We start from the raw sequence: 22,563 nt of genomic DNA, 5'->3' as shown, positions 1-22,563 counted from the left end.
AATTCCCTGCCGCAGAGAGTTGTTGATGCCAGTTCATTGGATATATTCAAGAGGGAGTTAGATATGACCCTTACAGCTAAGGGGAATCAAGGGGTATGGAGGGAAAGCAGGAAATGATCAGCCATGATCTTGTTGAATGGCGGTGCAGGCTCGAAGGGCCGAATGGCCTACTCCTGCACCTATTTTCTATGTTTCAATCTTTCCTTGTAGGACAATCCCCCCATCCCAGGAATCAGTCTAGTGAACCTTCGTGCACTCCCTCTATGATAAATATATCCTTCCTTAGGTAAGGAAATCAAAACTACACAATATTCCAGGTGTGGCCTCACCAGGGCCCTATATAATTGCAGTAAGACTTATACTCAAATCCTCTTCCAACAAAGGCCAACATACCATTTGCTTTCTTAATTGCTTGCTGTACCTGCATGTTAACTTTGTGATTCGTGTACAAAGGACACCTGGGTCCCTTTGAACACCAACATTTCCCAATCTCTCACCATTTAAAAAATACTCTGGTTTTCTATTTTTCCTACCAAAGTGGATAACTTCACATTTCTCCGCATTATATTCCATTTGCCATGTTCTTGCCCACTCACTTCGACACTCTATATCCCCTTGAAGCCTCTTTGGATCCTCCTCACAACATACATTCCCACCGAGCTTTGTATCATCAGCTAGTGGGGGATGGGGCATAGGCCAGTGACCTTTGCACCCTGACCCACCTCCTCCCCTACATTTGATATCCGCCCAGTTAAAACTGAGATGAGGAGGAATTTCTTCTCTCAGAGGGTTGTAAGTCTATGGAATTCTCTAACCCAGAGAGCTGTGGAGCCTGGTCATTCAATATATTTATGGCGTAGATCGACAGATTTTTGAGAAATAAGGGAATAAAGGGTTATGGGGAACAGGCAGGGAAGTGGAGCTGAGTCCATGATAAGATCAGCTCCTATTTCTTATGTTCTTTAGTCCATACCGGCTTCATGCTGCACTCGAGCCTCCTCCCTCCCTCCCTCATCTAAATCTATCAGCATAACCCTCTATTCCCTTCTCCTTCATATGCTTGTACAGCTTCCTCTTAAATGCATTTATACTATTTGCTTCAACCACTCCCTCTGGTAGCAAATTCCACGGTCTCACCACTCTTTGGGTAAAAAAGTTTCTTCTGAATTCCCGATTGGATTTCTTGGTGACTATTTTATATTGATGGCCTCTAGTTATGCCATTCCCCACAAGTGGAATCATTCTCTCTGTATCCATGCTGTATCAAAACCTTTCAGAATTTTAAAGACCTCTATTAGGTCACCCCTCAGTCATCTTTTTCCCATAAGAGAGACCCAGCCTGTTCATCCTTTCCTGATTTGTATACCCTCGCATTTCTGGTATCATCCTTGTAAATCTTCTCTGCACCGTCTCGGCAGTGCCTCTATATCCTTTTTATAATATGGCGACCAGAAATGTATGCAGTATTCTAAGTGTGGTCCAATCAAGATTCAATACAGGTTTAGTATAACTTCCCTACTTATCAATTCTATACCTCTAGAAATAAATCCTAGTGTTTGGTTTGCTTTGCTTTTCTTTCCGGCCTTGCTAGCCTGTGTCGCAGCATTTAGTGATTTGTGTATTTGTACTCCGAGATCCCTTTGTTCCTCTACTCCACCTAGACTTGCAACCTCAAAGTAATAAGTGACATCCCTATTCTTCTACCAAAATATAATACCTCACATTTATCTGTGTTGAACTTCACTTTCCAATTATATGCCCATTCTGCAAGTTTATTGATGTCCTCCTGTAATTTGTTGCAGTCCTCCTCAGTATTGACAATCAATTTGGTGTCACCACAAATTTAGAAATTCTGTTTTTGATTCCAAAGTCTAAATCATTAATGTAAATTGTGAACAGCAGTGGTCCCAGCACTGATCCTTGTAGAACACCACTATACACCTTCTGCTACAGTGAATAGCTACCCTTTACTCCTACTCTCTGCTTTCTGTCTTGAAGCCAGCTAGCAATCTATTCTGCTATTTGTCCCCTGACTCCGCATTCTCCGACCTTGTTCATTAGTCTATTATGGGGTACCTTATCGAAGGTTTTTTGAAAATCTAGATAAGTTACATCCACTGCATTATCATTACTTGTTTATATTACATTTGGTCCCCTCATCCAAATTATTGATATAGATTGTGAATAGCTGAGGCCCAGGCACTAATCCTTGTGGTACCGACTAATTAGTCTACCAACCCGAAAATGACACATTTATTCCTACTTTCTGTTTTCTGTCCGTTACCCAATCCTCAATCTATGCTAGTATATGAGCCCTAAATTTGTTTAATAACCTCTTGTGTGTCACCTTATCGAATGCCTTCTGAAAATCCAAATACACCACATCCACTGGTTCCCCCTGATTTATTCTGCTAGTTACAACCTTAAACTCGAACAGATTAGTCAAACGTGATTTCCCTTTCATAAATCCGTGTTGATTCTGCTCAATCCTATTATTATTTTATCATCATAGGCAGTCCCTCGTAATCGAGGAAGACTTGCTTCCACTCTTAAAATGAGTCTTTAGATGGCTGAACAGTCCAATACGAGAGCCACAGTCCTTGTCACAGGTGGGACAGATATCCAATACGAGAGCCACAGTCCCTGTCACAGGTGGGACAGATAGTCGTTCAGGGTAAGGGAGGGTGGGTCAGATTTGCCGCACACTCTTTCCGCTGCCTGTGCTTGATTTCTGCATGCTCTCGGCAATGAGACTCGAGGTGCTCAACGTCCTCCTGGATGCACTTTAGGGCAGTCTTTGGCCAGGGACTCCCGGATGTTGGTGGGGATGTTGCACTTTATCAGGGAGGCTTTGAGGGTGTCCTTGTAACGTTTCCTCTGCCCACCTTTGGCTCGTTTGCCATGAAGGAGTTCCGAGTCTCATGTCTGGCATGCGGACAATGTGGCCTGCCCAGTGCCCTGTTACCACGTCCTTAATAATGGATTCTAGCATTTTCCCCACTAGTGATGTCAGGCCAATTGGTCTGTAGTTCCTTGATTTCTCTCTCCCTTTTCTTAAATAGTGGAGTTACATTTGCTACGTTCCAATCCGCGGGAACCATTCTAGAATCTATGGAATTTTGGAAGATGACAACCAATACATCCACTATCTCTATGGCCACCTCTTTCAAAACCCTAGGATGTAGGCCTTCAGGTCCAGGGGATTTATCGGCTTTCAGTCCCATTAATTTCTCCAGTACTATTTTTTCACTAACATTAATTTCCGTCTGTTCCTCATTCTCGCTAGACCCTTGGTTCGCCACTATTTACGGCAAGTTTTTTGCGTCTTCTTCCCTGAAAACAGACACAAAGTACTTGTTTAATTTATCTGCCATTTCCTTATTCTCCATTATAATTTCACCTGTCTCAGCCTGTAAGGGACCCACATTTACTTTCGCTAATCTTTTCCTTTTTACATATCTATAGAAGCTTTTGCAGCCTGTTTTTATGTCTCTCGCTAGTTTACTCTCATATTCTATTTTCCCTTTCTTTATCAATTTCTTGGTCCTCCTTTTCTGAATTCTAAAATCCTGAGGCTTACCACTCTTTTTGACAACATTATAAGCCCCTTCCTTTGATCTAATACTATCTTTACCTTCTCTTGTTAGCCACGGTTGGACCACTTTTCCTGTGGCCTTTTTGTGCCTTAAAAGCATGTACATTTGTTCTAACTTATGTATTAATTCTTTAAATGCTAGCCATTACTTGTCTACCGTCATACCTTTTAATGTAGTTTCCAAATTTATCTTAGCCAACTCACCCCTCATACCTCCATAGTTTGCTTTGGTTAGATTTAAGACCCTAGTTTTGGATTTAACTAAATCACTTTCAAACTCAATATAAAATTGTAACATATTATGGTCACTCTTTCCTAAAGGCCTCTTTACTACAAGGTTACTAATGAACCCTTTCTCATTGCACAATACTAGATGTAAAATAGTCTATTCCCAAGTTGGTTCCTCAATATACTGATCTAGAAAACTATCTTGTATACATTCCATGAATTTGTCCTCCACACTATTATTGCAAATTTGGTTTCCCCAGTCTATATGTAGATTAAAGTCCCCATGATTACTTTATTACCCTTGTTACATGCGCCTCTTAATTTCCTGATTTATACTCTGCTCTACATCACAACTACTGTGTGAGGGCGTATAAACAACTCCCACCAATGTTTTCTGCCCCTTGCTGTTTCTTAGCTTCACCCAAACTGATTCCACTTCTTGTAGCTAAGCTCTCTACTGTCTTTATTCCATGCTTTATTATCAAAGCCACCCCTCCTTCTTTTCCATTTTGCCTATTTCTTCTATGACATTGCCTTACCTTGTCTACTGTTTCTCTTATCTCTTCCAAGAATTCTATCAGGTTAGTTAAGCATGACTTTGCCTTTTGGAATCCATGCTGACTATTTTTTGTTAGAATTTCTGTCTCTTGATGTTCTTCTATCACTTCTTTTAGTATAGATTCTAGTATCTTTCCTATCACTAACATTAAGCTGATTGGTCTATAGTTCCCAGATTTTGTTCTAGCTCCCTTTTTGTATCAGCTGGCTGCCAGTCCTCTGGCACTCCCACCCCCTCCTCTTCTTCCATGGAACTTTTTTAGATATAAACTAGTGCCTCTGCTATCTCCTCCTCAGTTTCTTCGAGTATGTGTGGATGCATACCATCCAAACCTGGGGTTTTAACCTATTTTAGTTTTGCTAGATTGTCAATTCTTTTTTCTGCTTTCTATATTAATATTCTTTTTAAGCTCATCCTCCAGTGAAGTGTCGATTTTATTATCTTCTTTAGTAAAAACTGAGGCAAAGTAGTTATTCAACACGTATGACAGTTCTCTGCAATTACCTGTGCGTTCATCTTGCTCATCCTTTAGTCATCCTATTCCTACTTCAATTTTCCTTTTGTTATTTAGGTGTCTATAGAACACTATTATTTCTTTTTATATTCCTGATGATTTGATTTTGTCATTTCTCTTTGCCTTCCTTCCCGATTTTTTTTTTTAACTTCTCTCCCAAGTTCTTCATATTCCATTTTGTCCTCTTCTCTTTTAGCACCTAAATACTTCTTGAATGTCTTTTTCCTTAGATTCATTTTTTCCTTTAGTTCTTAATTCATCCAATGTGTCCCATAATTAGCTTGCTCGTTTTTGTGTTTTAGTGGAATACATTTCTCTTGAATACTGTTGATTACCCTTTTAAATATTTTCCACTGTGTCTGTTTTTCAAGATTTTCTCCCAGTTTACCTTCTTTAGTTCCATCTTCATTTCCTCATAACTTGCTCTTTTCCAATGAATTACCTTAGTCTTTGTCCTACTTATTTCACTCTTGATCCTTATCTGAACCTTAATATGCTGTGATCGCTACTACTAAGATGCTCGCCTCTTACTTCTCCTAAGTGTTCTGGTTCATTACCTATTACAAGATCCAGCAGTGATTCTTTTCTTGTTAGACTTCTTACATACTGAGTGAGAAAGTCCTGTACATACTGTAAAAACTAGATTCCCCTCTCTCTTTTCACTGCTTCTTCTGGCCAGTTTATTTGGAGATAGTTGAAATCTCCCAAGATTATTATTATTCAATGCCTGCTACCCACCTCAGATTTTCCTACATACTTCTTCCTCCAATTCCCTTCCACTATCTGGTGGTCAATATGTATACCCCTATTAGGGTGATAGATCCCTTAGGGCTGAAATTGCCCCTTCTTTGAACCCCGTTAGCGCACTAACGGGGCACAATGGCTTTTTCGCTCGGGGGCAGGCAGCAGTTGCACCTTGGACGAAATTGCCCGAGATTTTGGGGGTGATTTGCCGGTAGCACCGCACCCCTCGGTTAGCGTTCCGGGCCAGCACGCAACAGGCAATGACGTCATCGCCGTGCGCGCCGACCCCTTTGTGACCCGCCAAGTGCTGAGACAGTGTTCCGCCTCGTTTGAGGGACACAAAGCCCAATTGCACACGGGGGGGCGGGAGGGACTTCCGGCCCGGCAGTAAATGTCCCGGGCCCGGAAGGTTACCGCCCCCAAATGGGACGCGGGCCAAGTTCGGCCCCCTTATCTTTTAACTCATTCTATATAGATTCTCTATCTATTTTACTGTTAGTTACATCCTTTTTTCTACTACCATTGTTATTTTTAACTAGTACTGCTAGGAGTGGCATGTCAAATTTTATATCATTAAAATAATCATATATTAACTTTTTTTTAAATCTCGCTGCTTAAATAATTACAAAAAACACCTTTAACCATCTCATTCTCTACGCTATTCCAAGCACCAAGTAAGATGACAGGCACAATAGCCAACATAAGTGTGTGCTGTACAAAATGCCATCTTGGAAACAAATATGCTGCTGGGGCGAGGGCTAAGTATCTACTTCTTTTAGCACAGATTCAAGTTGACCAGGAAGCAAACATTCTTTTTCATTCATTCAACCTCTACATACAAATTGGAATATATCAGCATAGAGCTAACACTGGTGGCTAAATTCTGAATATCTAATTATTCAAGATGGATTGGAGTACTGCATCACTAAAGCATGCGTTATCCTGGGCCGCAGGACCAACACAATTAGACTTTTCAAAAGTATAGAACTACTTTAGGCAGGTGCCTTGTGGACAGCTTTAAGAGGAATGATCTGCATGTTAGCTGAAAAGGTGGTTGTGCAAGAGAAAAGTTTGCTCTGACTTTCCCCTATGTGTTTTGCCCTGTCATACAATTTCTTACCTTTAACCCAATTACGGCCACTCAGAAAGATCCTAACATTCATATGTTTGGGATTGAGCAGAAAAGTAATTTAGTTAAGGAATTTGGATGGACATTATCAATCACAGCCATTTTTCAGACTTCATATGCCTCTTCAGCCAAATTGCCTGAGTTCATGAGTGTGCTGTTGACCATACCTATTCTACAGCCTTACTTAAATAATTTGGGCAGGCTTCCAGCAGGATATCCAGCTTCACTGACGGGTCCACCTCAGGTGAGGGTGAAAAATCACTATCTACAGCACCTGCAGCAGCACAGCCTGGCTGAGTGACTCCAAGCATCAGAAGAATTTTTTTTAATTTCAAAAATCATGGGTCGGCGTATACTTGATTATCCCCAAAGTAATTATAATCACTTGGGCCAGGGGGGAGGGTTGCAATTTACATTTTAAATCATCCTACCCTCCCCATAGAAACACTGAAGCTGGCATTCCTCGTATACCCAGTGTTGCTATGGAGTTAAAGACAGGAAATATGTCATACCTTTGGAGGATAATTGGCCCTTGTTGTAGAAATTTCATACACACACACGCACAAATCCAGTGACATGGATGGACTGTAACTGCACTCTAATTAACTTTGCTGTTCAGTGTCTACCATTGGAGAGTGTCAATCATAATCTGATTTATCACTATGTCTGAGAACAGTGCACCGTGTATAACAAACAAATGCTCAGGATAGTATAGTTGCAGAAGCCACCTGAACAAATGTGTGCATGAAGTGTTTGATGCCATCAGGCTTAGGGTACATACGTAGGTAGTGCTACAAAACTTTGCAGAGAAATAAGTAATTTCTGAGGTATACACCTCTTTTAAAGTCAAACAAAATAATATGCACTGAAATCCACTAAACACAATGGCCCCAAGATTCCTCGGGGGTTTAACCAATCTCCCGCTGTATCTCTGGCAGGTGTCCAACTGAACCACCAGAAAAATAGCGGACATATAGTTGTTTCAGTTTTCAGGAATTTGCTGGTTGCCTTATAAGGCATCTTCCCCATACAAGCTAACTGACAGCCCGAACTTCTTTAAGACGGGAGTTCCCACTCCTGAGGCTCAGAGTGGACCTGGTGTTTCTTTGGCAACCGAATGAGTGGAGGCATATCGGACATAAAGGCATACATGAATTCCACAAGTGAAGTACAAGTTAGGCAAGTGCCTTACAGCCCTGGCTTTTAGCAATTTTTTGCCATTAATTAGGGGTCTGAAGAGAATGAGGCTTGGATCAGAATGTAGGGAAACCCTTCCGAAGGCAGGCGAACTGCAGAGCTTCAATTGGCATAAGCGGTAGGGATACGCCCAAATTGGCTCTTGCGTCTAACTGCCTCTTGCTAAAGATGTGCCCTCCCACTGATACTGCAAACTCCAGCAGACACAATCGCAGTACCACCGTTGGAATAGCATCATAAATTTTTAGACCTATGTGAAGCAAGTACAATGGGGGGGGGAACTTTTACTGCAAAGAGCAAGTGGGTTTGGGAGCGGGCGAGTGGTTAATGGACAGTACGTCGGGAAGCCAGCTCAAACTCGCTGACTTCCGCATTTAATTGGAGTGTGGTCATCAAGATCCACAGCGCGGCCCTGGACAACGTGGACCATTTCCCATACCTCGGGAGCCTTTTATCAACAAAAGCAGACATTGATGAGGAGATTCAACACTGCTTCCAGTGCGCCAGCGCAGCCTTTGGCTGCCTGAGGAAACGAGTATTCGAAGACCAGGCCCTCAAATCTATCACCAAGCTCATGGTCTACAGGGCTGTAGTAATACCCACCCTCCTGTATGGCTCAGAGACATGGACCATGTACAGTAGACACCTCAAGTCGCCGGAGAAATACCACCAACAATGCCTCCGCAAGATCCTACAAATGCTCTGGGAGGACAGAAGCACCAACATTAGTGTCCTCGTCCAGGCCAACATTCCCAGCGTTGAAGCACTGACCACACTTAATCAGCTCCGCTGGGAAGGCCACATTGTCCGCATGCCAGACACGAGACTCCCAAAGCAAGCGCTCAACTCGGAAGTCCTTCATGGCAAATGAGCCAAAGGTGGACAGAGGAAACATTACAAGGACATCCTCAAAGCCTCCTTGATAATGTACAACATCCCCACTGACACCTGGGAGTCCCTGGCCAAAGACCGCCCTAAGTGGAGGAAGTGCATCCAGGAGGGCGCTGAGCGCCTCGAGTCTCATCGCCGAGTGCATGCAGAAAACAAGCGCAGGCAGCGGAAAGAACATGCGACAAACCTGTCCCACCCTCCCTTACCCTCAACGACTGTCTGTCCCACCTGTGGCAGGGATTGTGGCTCTTGTATTGGACTGTTCAGCCACCTAGGCAAGTCTTCCTCGATTCCGAGGAACTGCCTATGATGATGATGATGATGATGTTCGGTTGTGTGCAAGAAACGCCCTCGTGAAAGATGGGTTACCAATTTAAATATGCTAAGAGGTAATTAACAGCTTTTCAACAGTGGTTTTCAATTTTAACTGAAGGTGCATGGGTTTCCCGGGCTTCCTGGATCTCACCAGTGAAAGCAAGGCGAGAGCACAGTAGTGGCAATTGAGGGGGCTGAACAAATGACAGGCAAACAATCGCATAAGTGCTGAGACCTCACACCTGCTTCCTTGCCTAAGGGAAAGGCTTTTACTTAAATCATTTGCTCTGACAGTTTGCTTTCAGTACTTTGCAGGTGGTTTCTACGGATTTGGAGGTGAGTCACTAATTTGAATGTTTGTGTGCCTGATCTCCACTTTCCATCTGTCATATATCAGACCAGCATGGGTGCTGCTTATGCTGCTTCACCTTGGACCTCAGATGAGGATCAAGATGAGTAGCAGCAGCCTCCTTAGATTCATCAGAACTGAGAAGGCTATTTGTCAGGCAGCAGACAAAAATGGACATGACGGGAAAGTGGTGCAAAAAAATAATTTTCAGAAGAATGAGAGGGGATTTCATAGAAACGTTTAAAATTCTGACGGGTTTAGACAGGTTAGATGCAGGAAGAATGTTCCCAATGTTGGGGAAGTCCAGAACCAGGGGTCACAGTCTAAGAATAAGGGGTAAGCCATTTAGGACCGAGATGAGAAGAAACTTCTTCACCCAGAGAATGGTGAACCTGTGGAATTCTCGACCACAGAAAGTTGTTGAGGCCAATTCACTAAATATATTCAAAAAGGAGTTAGATGTAGTCCTTACTACTAGGGGGATCAAGGGGTATGGCGAGAAAGCAGGAATGGGGTACTGAAGACTCGAAGGGCCGAATGGCCTACTCCTGCACCTATTTTCTATGTTTCTATGTGGCTCAAAATTTAAACAGAAATTTAACAATGTAACACACCCATGTACATACCCTTTTGCAACTACTAATCTCAGCTTCCTTTTATTACTACTCCTACGTCGTGCAACTCCTGTAGCTTCAGCAGCAGTCGAGCCAGGCTACTCACATTCTTGCTCTGACTGCTGTGATGGTTTCGGCCGATTTTCTCTGGATTTTGGAGCCCGTGAGGGCCCCGCCAAAGATTACTCCACCTGCACCTGTGCAGAGACGGGCTCGGTCATCGGGACACGAGGCAGCATGTGGGGGCAACAGATAAGAAGTGGAAGTGCTTTGAGCAGAGTCCCCACTTCCATGTCCCCCTTTTCCATTTTCTCTCTCATGGCCCGCCTACACCTCCCTGTGAGCACTTTGCTGCACATCAATGAGTGTTGAACAGCCAAGGCTAGGTTTTAATCAATCTTGTTTAAGGTGACAGAGTGTGCAAGCCATTGGTGAGGGACTGCCGTGTTTGATGCTCCATGCAGGTGGCCACTCTTCCCATGCACAAAGACATCATAGCAAAGGCCTGTGACATCTTACCATTCATGCTTGAGACGGACTCTCCATTCTCTGCAAGTAAGGACAGTGTGGTTGGAAAGCCTGCCAGACCCCCTCACATTTTTTGCTGCAGCTCCAAAATTATCCTCTTCATCGACGGCCCCCGAGGTTCAGCATTGGCGTGCAGCTGAGCAGAGCTTGGAGCGTCCTGCGCCCTTCACTGCTGTCCGTGTCTCCACCATCTGCTCTTGCTCACTTGTAATGTGTAAGACACCAAGTGACAACATAACTATCTGTCTTACTGGTCCCACCAACGTGTTGATATCTGAGCTAGTGCATGGTCTGCATGAGTCCTGTGATGGTGCATCCTCAGAGTGAGTAACCTCCTCTGAGGAGTCGTCGTCGTCGTCGTCCTCCTCCGGCATCACCTCCTGCAGGACACTTGATGGGCCTGTGGGAGATTAAAGACATGAGTTAGAACTATTACGGTAATAATGCTTTAAGTGAACATTATGCACATAATTATATTTCACTAGCTGTTGACATCAAGTCAGCATGAGTGAGTGCTGTATGCCATGTGGCTGTGTGATATTTAATTCTGTCACCAGGTAGCTGGGAGGTCCACATCTCTATCTCCGATCCCCAAGCACTTAGCTTATCTTCAGCGCATCCTCTGCAGCTGTCAGTGTGGCAATGACTGCAGAGCCACCTCAATTTTGTCTCTCCCTGGTGTTATGTGCTCTCTTCTCCTGTAAGGAGGGAAACAATTAACCTTTGAGTGAGAGAGTATGTCAGGAAGTAGTTGAATGTGCCATTGTCCTCACCTTTCCTGCCCTCATTAGGTAATTAAACCGCTTCCAGAATTGTATCATATTTGACCCTGAAATGAGCTTCTGACCACATATCCACACCATAATCAAGACCGCCTATTTCCACTTCCGTAATGTCACCCATCTCCGCCCAACTGCTGCAAAAACCCTCATTCATACCTTTGTTACCTCTAGACAATTATTCTAATGCACTCCTGGCTGGCCTCCCGCTTTCTACCCTACGTAAACTCGAGGTCATCCAAAACTTGGCTGCCCGTGTGCTAACTCACACCAAGTCCTGTTCACCCATCACCCCTGTACGTGCTGACCTACATTGGCTCCCGGTTAAGTATAGCCTAGATTTTAAAATTCTCATCCTTGATTCAAATACCTCCATGGCTTCGCCCCTCCCTATCTCTGTAATCTCCTCCAGCTCCATAACTCCCCAACTGCCACCTGCCCCACCCCACCCCCACCCCATCACCCCGAGATATCTACGCTCCTCTAATTCTGGCCTCTTGAGCATCCCTGATTTGAATCGTTCAACTATTGGTGGCCGTGCATTCGCCTGCCTAAGCCCTAAGTTTTGGAATTCCCTCCCTAAACCTCTCTGCCGCTCTACCTCTATCCACCTTTAAGACGATCCTTAAAACCTACCTCTTAGACCAAGCTTTTGGTCATGTGTCAGCTGTGGCTCAGTGGGTAGCACCCTCACCTCGGAGTCAGAAGGTTGTGATTTCAAGTCCCACTCAAGGAACTTGAGCATGTAAATTTAGGCTGACACTCCAGTGCAGTGCTGCACTGTCGGAGGTGCCGTCTTTTGGATGAGACGTTAAACCGAGGCTCCGTCTGCCCTCTGAAGTGGATGAAAAAGATCCCATGGCATTATTTTGAAGAAGAGCAGGGGAGTTATCCCTGGTGTCCTGGCCAATATTTATCCCTCAATCAACATAAGAAAAACAGATTATCTGGTCATTATCACATTGCTGTTTGTGGAAGCTTGCTGTGCGCAAATTAGATGCTGCATTACAACAGTGATTACACCCCAAAAGTACTTCATTGGCTGTAAAGCTTGAGATGTCCGGTGATCGTGAAAGGCACATATAAATGCAAGTCTTTCTTTCTTTTTCATCTGCCACAATTTCTCCTTATGTGGCTCGGCGTCAAATTTTGTTTTATACTCTTGTGAAATGCCTGGGGACGTTTTACTACGTTAAAGGCACTATATAAATACAAGTTGTTGTTGTTATCCAGGAACATGGCACGACGCTCCTGCTGCCGACCTCCCCGGCGATCTCCAGATTCATCTTCTTGGTCTCTGAAGCAGGAATAGCAGCACGAGGTCTATAGAGGCATCAGTGAATCGAGGCGCAGCCTTGGCATATTGCAAGTCCATTCTTGCTTCCTCTGTTTTCCCCACCTCCACAATTTTTCAACTGTCATCTTTGCAGTGTTCCCTTAAATACTACCGTTGAAATAGGCTCATGCGTGTGGTCATCACGCCCGCTCGCGCTAATTGGTCGGGAAACCCAGAAATCAGATGCAAATGCAGTGACTGGTTAAAAAGCCCCTGACAGACGCTCAGCGTGTAGTTACTTCCGGGTTTCCTGCGCGCTATGGCCCCCTCCTGCAAAGTGGGTTTCCAGGTACAAATTCCAGCCAATAATACATTTTTTTGCCTGTACTATTTATCAGCTGATTTAACAAAACATTTTCAAATAATTTCTGTCAAATGCTATATTTTTCTTGTCGGGTATTAATTTCATTTTGGATACATTTTTTAAATTTTCTGCAGGATGGCTGTTCCCTTTAAAATGAACTCATTAACTTCTGCAAGGTTCTCCCCTTAAGCCTGCTGGTTGTAAATCCTGAGAAGCAAAAATGTTACAAATGCTTACATTTCCATTGTACCTATTGAAGGTATTATGGACTGCTACATAAATTTAACTGTCATTGTTAGAGTATCTGGAACACACCAGCACTAGTTTTGAGAACTTATTTATAATACTTGACGATCGATCATCATCTGTCAGCATGGTACTCGAAATGCTATACAAAAAAAGCAAACATGAAACATATTGGTAAGTCTGACTGCAGTATTGAACCCTGGTGTCACTTGTTGCTCAGATGAAGTAGATACTTAGGGCCCAAGTTTCCACAAGAAAAAAAACGGGCGCCCTTCCTAGCTGGGCGCCCGTTTTCCGCGCCTAAAACGGCGCCTAAAAAAATCCTCGGTATTCTCCACCTATTTACAGGTCCTGTGGCCCTCGGCGCAGCCAGCACGAGCTGTGGGGGGGGGGGGCGGAGCCAGGTCCCGGTGCTGAAAACAGTGCCGGGACCTCTGCACATGCGCGCTACAGTCGGCACGCAAGTGCAGTAGCTCCAGGCGCCGAACTGTGTGGGAGGGGTCCGAAGCACGCAGCCCCTAGCCCTGGCCCAATGGTCAATGGCCTCACTGGGGCTGCGTGAATGAGGCTCCTCCCACGGCCAGCTCCTGCTCCCCCCCCCCACCCGCCCCTCCGACCAGACCAGACCCGACCCGACACCCGCTACCCCCCCACCCCCGGACCCGAGACCCGCTCCCCTCCCCCCCCCCGGACCCGACACCCGCTCCCCCCCACCGCCCCGACCCGAGACCCGCTCCCCCCCCCCGACCAGACATCCGCTCCCCCCGACCCGAGACCCGACACCCGCTCCCCCCGCCCCGACCCGACCCAACACCCGCTCCCCCCCGCCGCCCCGACCCGAGACCCGACCCCCGCTCCGACCCGACCCGAGACCCGCGCTCCTGTTCCCCGACCCGACGCCGCCGCCCCCTCACCCCCCGCCCGCTCTCTCTCCCTCCCTCTCTTTCCCTCCCTCCCCCCCTCCCTCCCTCTCTCCCTCTCTCTCTCTCTCTCTCTCCCTCCCCCCCCCTCTCTCTCTCTCCCCCTCCCCCCCCCTCTCTCTCTCTCTCTCTCCCTCCCCCCCCACTCTCTCTCTCTCTCCCTCACCCCCCCTCTCTCTCTCTCTCCTCTCCCTCCCCCCCCCTCTCTCTCTCTCCTCTCCCTCCCCCCCCCCTCTCTCTCTCTCTCTCTCTATCTCCCCCTCCCGCTCAGCGGCACAAACGGCTGCAGAATTCTCCCTGGCTGAAGCACTTTCACACAGGTAGGAAGATGGTTTATTTAATCTTTTCTTGGCTTATAAATGTTTATTCAGGTTGGATTTATTTGTATAATATTTGTAGAAGTATAAATAAGGATTTATTGTCGAATTTAATGAGTTCCCTCCCCCCCCCCCCACCTCGTTCTGGACGCCTAATTTGTAACTTGCGCCTGATTTTTTAATGTGTAGAACAGGTTTTTTCAGTTCTACAAAAATCTTCACGAGCTCCATTCTACTTTAGTTTGGAGTACATTTTCACTGTGGAAACTTTCAAATCAGGCGTCAGTGGCCGGACACGCCCCCTTTTGAAGAAAAAATTCTGTTCTAAACTAGAACTGCAGAAAAAAAAAATGTAGAGAATTGCGATTTCTAAAATAGTCCGTTCTCCACCAGTTGCTCCTAAAAATCAGGTGCGAATCATGTGGAAACTTGGGCCCTTAGTAATGGAACATTAGAACAATGCTTAAATGAGAATTAAAGCTAAGACTGCCATTTTCTAATTGGAGTTGAGTCAGTCTAACAATTACACTTGGAAAACAGCACCTTTTCAATTACTAGTAAAGGTGCCCACGTAAACAAGTACACAAAGTCACGGTGGCCCTCCTTCACATGTAATCTAAAACATTGGAATCGATGCTGGAACCTTTGCAATTCACATTGTATATCCAATATTTGGAAGTAGGGATAAAACTTACTGATGACACTAAGCTGGGAGGGAGTAGCAAACAATCAAGAGCAGGTTAATCAGATGTGGATGGGGAGGTTCTAGATGTTTCAAGAAGTTAGGCTAATAAATAACAAATGCAATTCAATGTTTACAAGTATCAAGTTATGAGATTTGGGAAGGAAAATAAACATTGGAACTTTAAACTAAATGGTCTTTTCCACAGGATACAGATGGAAAGGATTTGGGGATACTGATGTACAGATTATTGAAACCATCTGCACAGCATGTGGCCGTGGTAAATATGACAACTTTGAGTTGCAAAACACATGTATAGAACACACGTCATTGGTTGTGATATTGAGCCTTAACAAGGCACACGATTTGTCTCCACCTGGAATACTATGTGCAATTCTGCTTGCCATATTATTCAACGGGCATCATGGCAGAAATAGTGCACCAAAAGGCTGCTTGCTTTCAGATATCTGGCCTACAAGGACGCTACAAAAGTTGAGTTTGTTTGCACTAGAGAAGATGACACCAAGATAAGATCTTATTGAGTTATTCAAGGTCCCTAGGGGTATCGACATGTTGAAACCTGAGAAACTGCTTACCATGGCCCTGAGAATGACAAGGTGGCATGGGATGCAGCTCCGAAAAGGAAAGGAGAATAGACAGATTAGAAATAATTATTTCGTTGAGAGAGTGCTGAACATCTAGGATGAGAGGTGATTGAGATTTGATCGAGGTTTGATTTTGAATGCTGATAATGTGTGGTAGAAAGGTGGTAAGGGACTGGAGAAAGGAGGAGCCAAGAGCCACTTCAAAGTGCTCAGAGATAACATCTGGGGTATCACCAAGCCAGCCATCCACCGCCTGAATTGCTAAGGTAATGTTAAATGTACCTCTGGCTTGATTTACAAGGAGACCTGCAGAGTGTTAAAAGGTTTTCCTGGAGAATATCATGAGTAATTCAGTCACCTACACTGAACACGGCAAGTGAAGGACAGTTACTATCTATGAACATGGGTTGTGCGTGGAAACACCCGAAACGTCCCCTCTATGGGTTTGGTGCCTGAACCTCTAGCAATGAGACTGATAACATAAGCCATTTTAAGCATTTGACAAGAAAATCAATTAAGAGATATAGGTAGTGAACTGTATATTCTGCTTTTGAACTCTGGAACTATATTCAGATGGACTAAAATTATCTTTTGTGGTCCTACACATTTCTATGTTCCATTATAAGTCAGTGGCTTTCTATAGTTTCTAGGCATCATAGCAAAAAAAAGTAGAGAAAAAACATTTAAATAAATTCAGAAAAGTCAGAAACAAGTTTCTGAAAATTAGTCTTACGTCCATAGCCCTTTTAATGAAAGGTATTTGAGTGCCACTGTCAAGGTCTTCATTGATTATCAGTCGTCTGGCCCACTGTCCAACCCGGACAACCCCACTACCGTGAATCAGAACCATCAACTTGTCAGGGTTTGTTATGGCATCTTCACTCGTAAAGATGAAGCTCTTTGGTTCATCTTCTGAAGCATCCACCTGAGTTCAATAAAAGCAATAAAGCAGAAGGTTTTTTGAAAATTATACTGGAATGCAAATAATAAATGCAAAAGAAAATGTTAAAAGTAATGGCCCATAAAACTTTCTACTGCGAACAAATCTGAAAAAGTAAGATTTATCTTTAAGATCTTGTGTTTGTAACCAGAAAAAGCCAAATTTCAGAATATGAATTTCAATTGTTCAGTTTTGGGCACCGAATCTCAGGAAAGATATATTGACTTTGGAAGCAGTACAACACAGATTCATTAGAATGATATCAGGGCTTACAAGGTTAGATGATGAGGACAAGCTGCATAAACTTGGTTTATATTCCCTTGAGTTTACAAGATTGAGGAGTGATCTGATCAAAATATTTAAAATTATTAAAGTATTCGATAGGGTAGATACAGAGGAACAATTTCCTCCAGTGGGGGAATTCAGAACAAGAGGGCATAATCTTAAAATTAGAGTGAGGCCATTTAGAAGTGGAATCGGGAAGCACTTTTTCACATAACAGTTAGTGGATATCGCTCCCTCACAAGACTGGATGCTGGGTCAATTCATTTTTTTAGGACCGAGATCGATAGATTTTTGTTGGGTAAAAGTATCAAAGGATATGGAACAAAGATGGGTAAACTGAGTTGAGGTTAAAGATCAGTCATTATTTGATTAAATGGCAGAGCAGGCTCAAAGGGTTGAATGGCCTACTCCTATTTTTATTGTTCATCGATGCTTTGAAGGCAGCACATTTTAAAATATGCTTTGAACACTCAATATAGTGAAGCTTCTTCACAAGCAAAAGAAATCAAAAACAAAACAAGAATAAGATCCCAGTGAACTAAATTAATTTTACAAGCATTTTTGTGTACCTGCACAACTGAATAATAAGACCTAACTGGTAAACAGTTCAACTTTAAGAGTAAAATTTTTTGAGGCCTTAAAGTTAAAAGCTGTCTCAAGTAATCAAATAATATTTCCGAACTGATACATTATCTCATGAACACATTGTTATATTTACTGACAAAATCACCTCGGACTTGATGTTGTGCAGCAGAAGCCACTGTACAAGCTTATTAAATACTATAATTAATGTACACATAATTATATTAAATCTCTCTGAAGCACCCAGCTTTAACACAATTACCCAAAACTACATCACAGCTTAAATACTGGCTTGTCTACCACAGGCATGCTCTTCAAGAAGTTCAGTCTCCACATACAAACAGAATATTAGCATTATCCCATAGTGGTGTTTTGGGATACATCAGGAAATTTGCATTTGTGATGTCATTTGAGTATCCTAGACCATTGCAGCATATAATGAGGCCATTTGGCCCATCAAATGTTTTTCGCCACAAGCCATCAATTCTAATGCCACTCTCCTGCTCATGCTCTATACCCTTTAAAAGTCCTCTTTTCAAGCAACTATGTCATATCAATTTCAAACAGACGTATGGACCATAAATTTCGGCACCTTAGCGCTGTATGATAAGGCCGATTTTGGAGAAAAATGTCAGCCACATCGCTTCTACCCACTCCTGTCGCAAACTGCGGTGGCCAACATTTTGGGTAGGTTGGCAGCGCGGCCATTGCCTATGCTCACTGGAAAAATGGTAATGAGTCATATTGTGATGTCAATCAGCGTGCAACATTGATTTGATACAGGACCTGTTGTTTTGGACGTCACCGCTCAAATGTCTGCCCTCTCCAAAGCACGCTTAGGACATGCAGTCAACTGCACAAAGGACCCCACACCAGCCCTACTCAAAGGGACACATGCAACTTTCAGGTAATTTTTTTTTGCTTTTGTGCTGGTTCCTGTACAGTTTATTTAAGCAGTGGTTTGGTGGAAGACATCTAAAAAGTTGTTAAAGTGTGCATGGACTGCAGTGGGTGCTGCTGGACATTTACAAGGCTTTGGCTCTTACAGGAAGGTTTCTGATAACACTACTTACTCCCAGTTCAGGGGGCTCTAGTTGCAGTTTCCCTTGGGCTATGGAGATGGAGTAGAGGCAGCAATGGGGACAATCTGCTGCAGAGGGAGGTGGAGGAAGCGGAAGGAATGAGGCAATCCACACAGCCTCTTTCTGGCAAGGATATCAGGGATCGAGTCATCCGCCTACTATACCAGTGAACACAACCCCAATTCCCCTTTCAATATTAGTCCCACACCTTACCTTCTCTCTATTACTGACCATCACAGCGTCCTCTTGGCCCCAATGCTGAAATAAAAGCCACCACAAAGCAAACATTCCAATTCAACTTTATCCATATATGCATCCAATATGACATCAAAAAAATCAACTAATCACCCTTGTGCATTCCCTTAGTGACTATCTGGCATCTGCCTTTGCCTATCCTAGTCTCTGGAGAAATACCACCAACGATGTCTCCACAAGATCCTACAAATCCCCTGGAAGGACAGACGTATCAACGTTAGTGTCCTCGACCAGGCCAACATCCCCAGCATTGAAGCACTGACCACACTTGATCAGCTCCGTTGGGCAGGCCACATTGTTCGCATGCCAGACACGAGACTCCCAAAGCAAGCACTCTACTCGGAACTCCTTCACAGCAAACGAACCAAAGGTGGACAGCGGAAACGTTACAAGGACACCCTCAAAGCCTCCCTGATAAAGTGCAACATCCCCACTGACACCTGAGAGTCCATGGCCAAAGACCGCCCTAAGTGGAGGAAGTGCATCCGGGAGGGCGCTGATCTCCTCGAGTCTCGTCGCCGAGAGCATGCAGAAATCAAGCGCAGGCAGCGGAAAGAGCATGTGGCAAACAAGCCCCACCGACCCCTTCCCTCAACGACTATCTGTCCCACCTGTGACAAAGACTGTGGTTCTCCTATTGGACTGTTCAGCCAACTAAGAACTCATGTTAAGAATGGAAGCAAATCTTCTTCGATTCCGAAGGACTGCCTATGATGATGTTCCTACCCAGCACTACACATGTGGCTGCAGCATTGCTGATGGAAGGCTGCTGACTTTCAGTGGGGAAGACTGCAGATGGCCTTGCAGGACAACCTCAAGAATTGGTAGCTGAGAGTCAATGTTTCCCCCTAAGGTGCACGGCCCAATCGCGAGGTCCTGTGCAGGCCGCTCACCAGCTCCTGCTAGGAATATTGTTGGGAGTGTGAAATCGAGTGACAGTGTTTCTTCTTCTTTACTCTCTTCTCCTTTTTCAACCACTGGCTGGGCAAGCTAGATGTCTTAGATGTCTGAAATGAGGACTGAACAAGGGTAGGGTTGTGGTGAGGGGAAGCATGAGGTGCACACTTACATCATGTGCAGCTAATACATAAGAAGAGATTGTGGATCAAGAGGAAGTGGAATCTGAGGAGCATGATAACGTATGAGGATACCAGCATCTTGTATTCTTTCAGCCCCTCCGCAGACCAAGGGCTCAGCCATGCATGGCCAAGGGGGTGAGGTGAAGCTATGAATGTGAGGTGTGCCCCGTGTTTCGTAGAGATTGTTGGTAGGTGAGTGATGGTGGTGGTGGGGGTGGTTGTACATTAAGCAATGTGTGAGGCTAGTTGTGCGGTTGGTAGGAGACAGCTTTTGAAGATGCATTCACTGACCTTGACCACTTGTTGAGGTCATGAAACTTCTTTGAGCACTTGAGCTGAGTCATGGGGCCAACACTGCTGGCAGTGACCGTGTCGGCGATCTGGTCCCACATCTTTCTTTCTGGAGGGCCTCCTGGCCCCCTGTGGGTGGAGAACCTCTCTTCAGTGTTCACTCACTGCACAAAAGCCTAGAGTGTTGTGTCTGAGACTCTGGGTTCCCTTTCCCTAGCCTGTTGAGCCATTTGGGTTAGTATTGAAGCTTTTAAAAAAATTTTCATCACCAGAAGGCAGCTTACCTTTAAGAGGTGCAGACTGCCTTTAAGAGGCGCAGGCTAGCTTTAGTAAAGCTAGCCTTGTGCGAACCTCGGCCTGCTGCTGAGCGGACAGCCTGAGGGAACGGCTGTGCAGAACAATCATGTAAAGTAGCAGGCAGTACAAATTTAATAGAAATCCGTAAGTTAAAATAGCTCTAATATCAATTTGCTTAAAACCAAGTTGCATTATTTCTCTCTCTGGGAATGCTATACAAAGAAAGAGGGTATGAGCTCTCCCTGACCCTGCTAAACTTGACAGACAGTAGTGAAGGCCACTGGCAGACGCATGTTAGCAATTACTCCAGAATGTTTCCCCCGCCCCCAGGATGTTCAGTCCCAAGATGTTTTTTCTTGCGTTTATGGTCAACAATTAAGTCTGCTGCAGACGACAGGAAAAAAATTATGTACAGTTCAGAATGAAGTCTTACACACAATGGCCTGACAGATCATCTAACGAAAATGGAATTGTTGTGACACAAAGACCTTAAAATTTAACATTCCCAACTGAATGCCTCATCAATGATGATGAAATATTTTATTTGTATGTGGCAGCTGAATGAATGTGCATGAGTCGTTATTTATAACACTGCACAAGTTTAACTTACCGGGAGATAAACCTTCTTCAAATGACATTCTTTTTCTAAAAGTTCATAAACACAATGGGTGATAATCTGCAAAGACAAAATTTTATGCAGGTTTTATAAATGCACGATTCATCCTCAGAATGCACTGTTTAAGGGGAATCCATGTTTGTCTCATCTGTGCTGTTGGTAATCTGCAAAATTTTTATAATCTGGGTGAACAACACTCATTTTCACTATTCTGCTCCTGTCAGAAAGATCAGCTGAGTTGCTGGATCAAAACTCTCCATACACTTGTCCTGGATTCCAGTCATCAGATCTATTATGAACTCAAGATTGTTGGCCAAGAATGCTCCCCTAAGATGTCTCCTAGCTTTAAAGTGGAGCGCTAAAAGCAGCATGCATTTATTTCCTACAATCCCGTCAGCAGCTTCCACAATTCCAGCAAAATCAATAGAGCCACGGTTTTTAAGCAAGCTTCTATAATAGTGAGCAGAGTGCACATTATATTCAACACACTCTGCTCTGGAGCACATTTAAAATGGCAGGCTCTGTATTAACTTTAAATCTGTAGTTCTACAACACTGATCTCAGCGGAGGCTGCCAATGAGATTACTGGAGATGAACACATGCACTCTTTGGCATTTAAGTTGGAAGCCTTTGGATGCTTCAGAGGAGCATTTTTGGTTGTTTTTTTAGGTCTGTAGTGGAACTCACAGCTCAAGTTATGAGCAGATACACGAGCACGCTCCAAGCTGGCAGATCGGCTGTTACAGCACCAGCTGATCCTGCTGGCAGGAGCAGAACAAAGGGGATTGTAGCTTATGAAAACTAAGGAAGGCAAGTGGGGAGATCCGAAATAAGAATAGAAAATAGGAGATCCGAAATAAGAATAGAAAATACTGGAAATGAGGAGAAGCAGCATATGGAAAATTCACAGCAGTAATCAGCTCCCAATTATCCATTAATTTCCATTATCTGCTGGGGTTACCCTCCATTATGGTGTATAATTGAGATTACACCGTACTACATTAAAAAAAAATTTGTTAATACTATCTCATACTATCTTTACTGTTCAAAACAGATTCCCTATATACTATACATTCTTGGCCCCACATCAAACATGATATAGAAATCAGCTCCATCCTCTGAGAATCCACTAGTCGGACTACTTCTGTCTGAAATTCCAGTTTATATTGTTAAAATCTGTTTTATTGATGAATTTATTGTTTAAATTGAAATGATCAATGTCTAGATACTAAATTACAGAATATTAGCAGATCACTGGGTATATGGGAAACTGGTTTGCTGTTC

The 22,563-nt window shown here is 44.0% G+C and overlaps 1 protein-coding gene across 4 annotated transcripts in view; it reads right to left on the bottom strand.

Moving 5' to 3' along the window:
- Positions 1 to 22,563, bottom strand: part of arb2a (ARB2 cotranscriptional regulator A) — an 844,257-nt gene that overhangs the window by 680,694 nt on the left and 141,000 nt on the right. For 3 of the 4 annotated variants that reach the window (XM_070884941.1, XM_070884922.1, XM_070884950.1), the window contains exons 5-6: positions 21,274 to 21,339; positions 16,586 to 16,777 (exon numbers count right to left, since the gene is read on the bottom strand). In XM_070884941.1, coding sequence (XP_070741042.1) covers positions 16,586 to 16,777; positions 21,274 to 21,339 — 258 coding nt within the window. The remainder of the gene's footprint in view (positions 1 to 16,585; positions 16,778 to 21,273; positions 21,340 to 22,563) is intronic. The other variant, XM_070884931.1, reaches the window with a different exon arrangement.

This window comes from Pristiophorus japonicus, chromosome 1 (genome assembly GCF_044704955.1).
Source record: "Pristiophorus japonicus isolate sPriJap1 chromosome 1, sPriJap1.hap1, whole genome shotgun sequence".
Lineage (NCBI taxonomy): Eukaryota > Metazoa > Chordata > Chondrichthyes > Pristiophoridae > Pristiophorus > Pristiophorus japonicus.
This window is presented reverse-complemented; position numbering and strand designations above follow the sequence as displayed.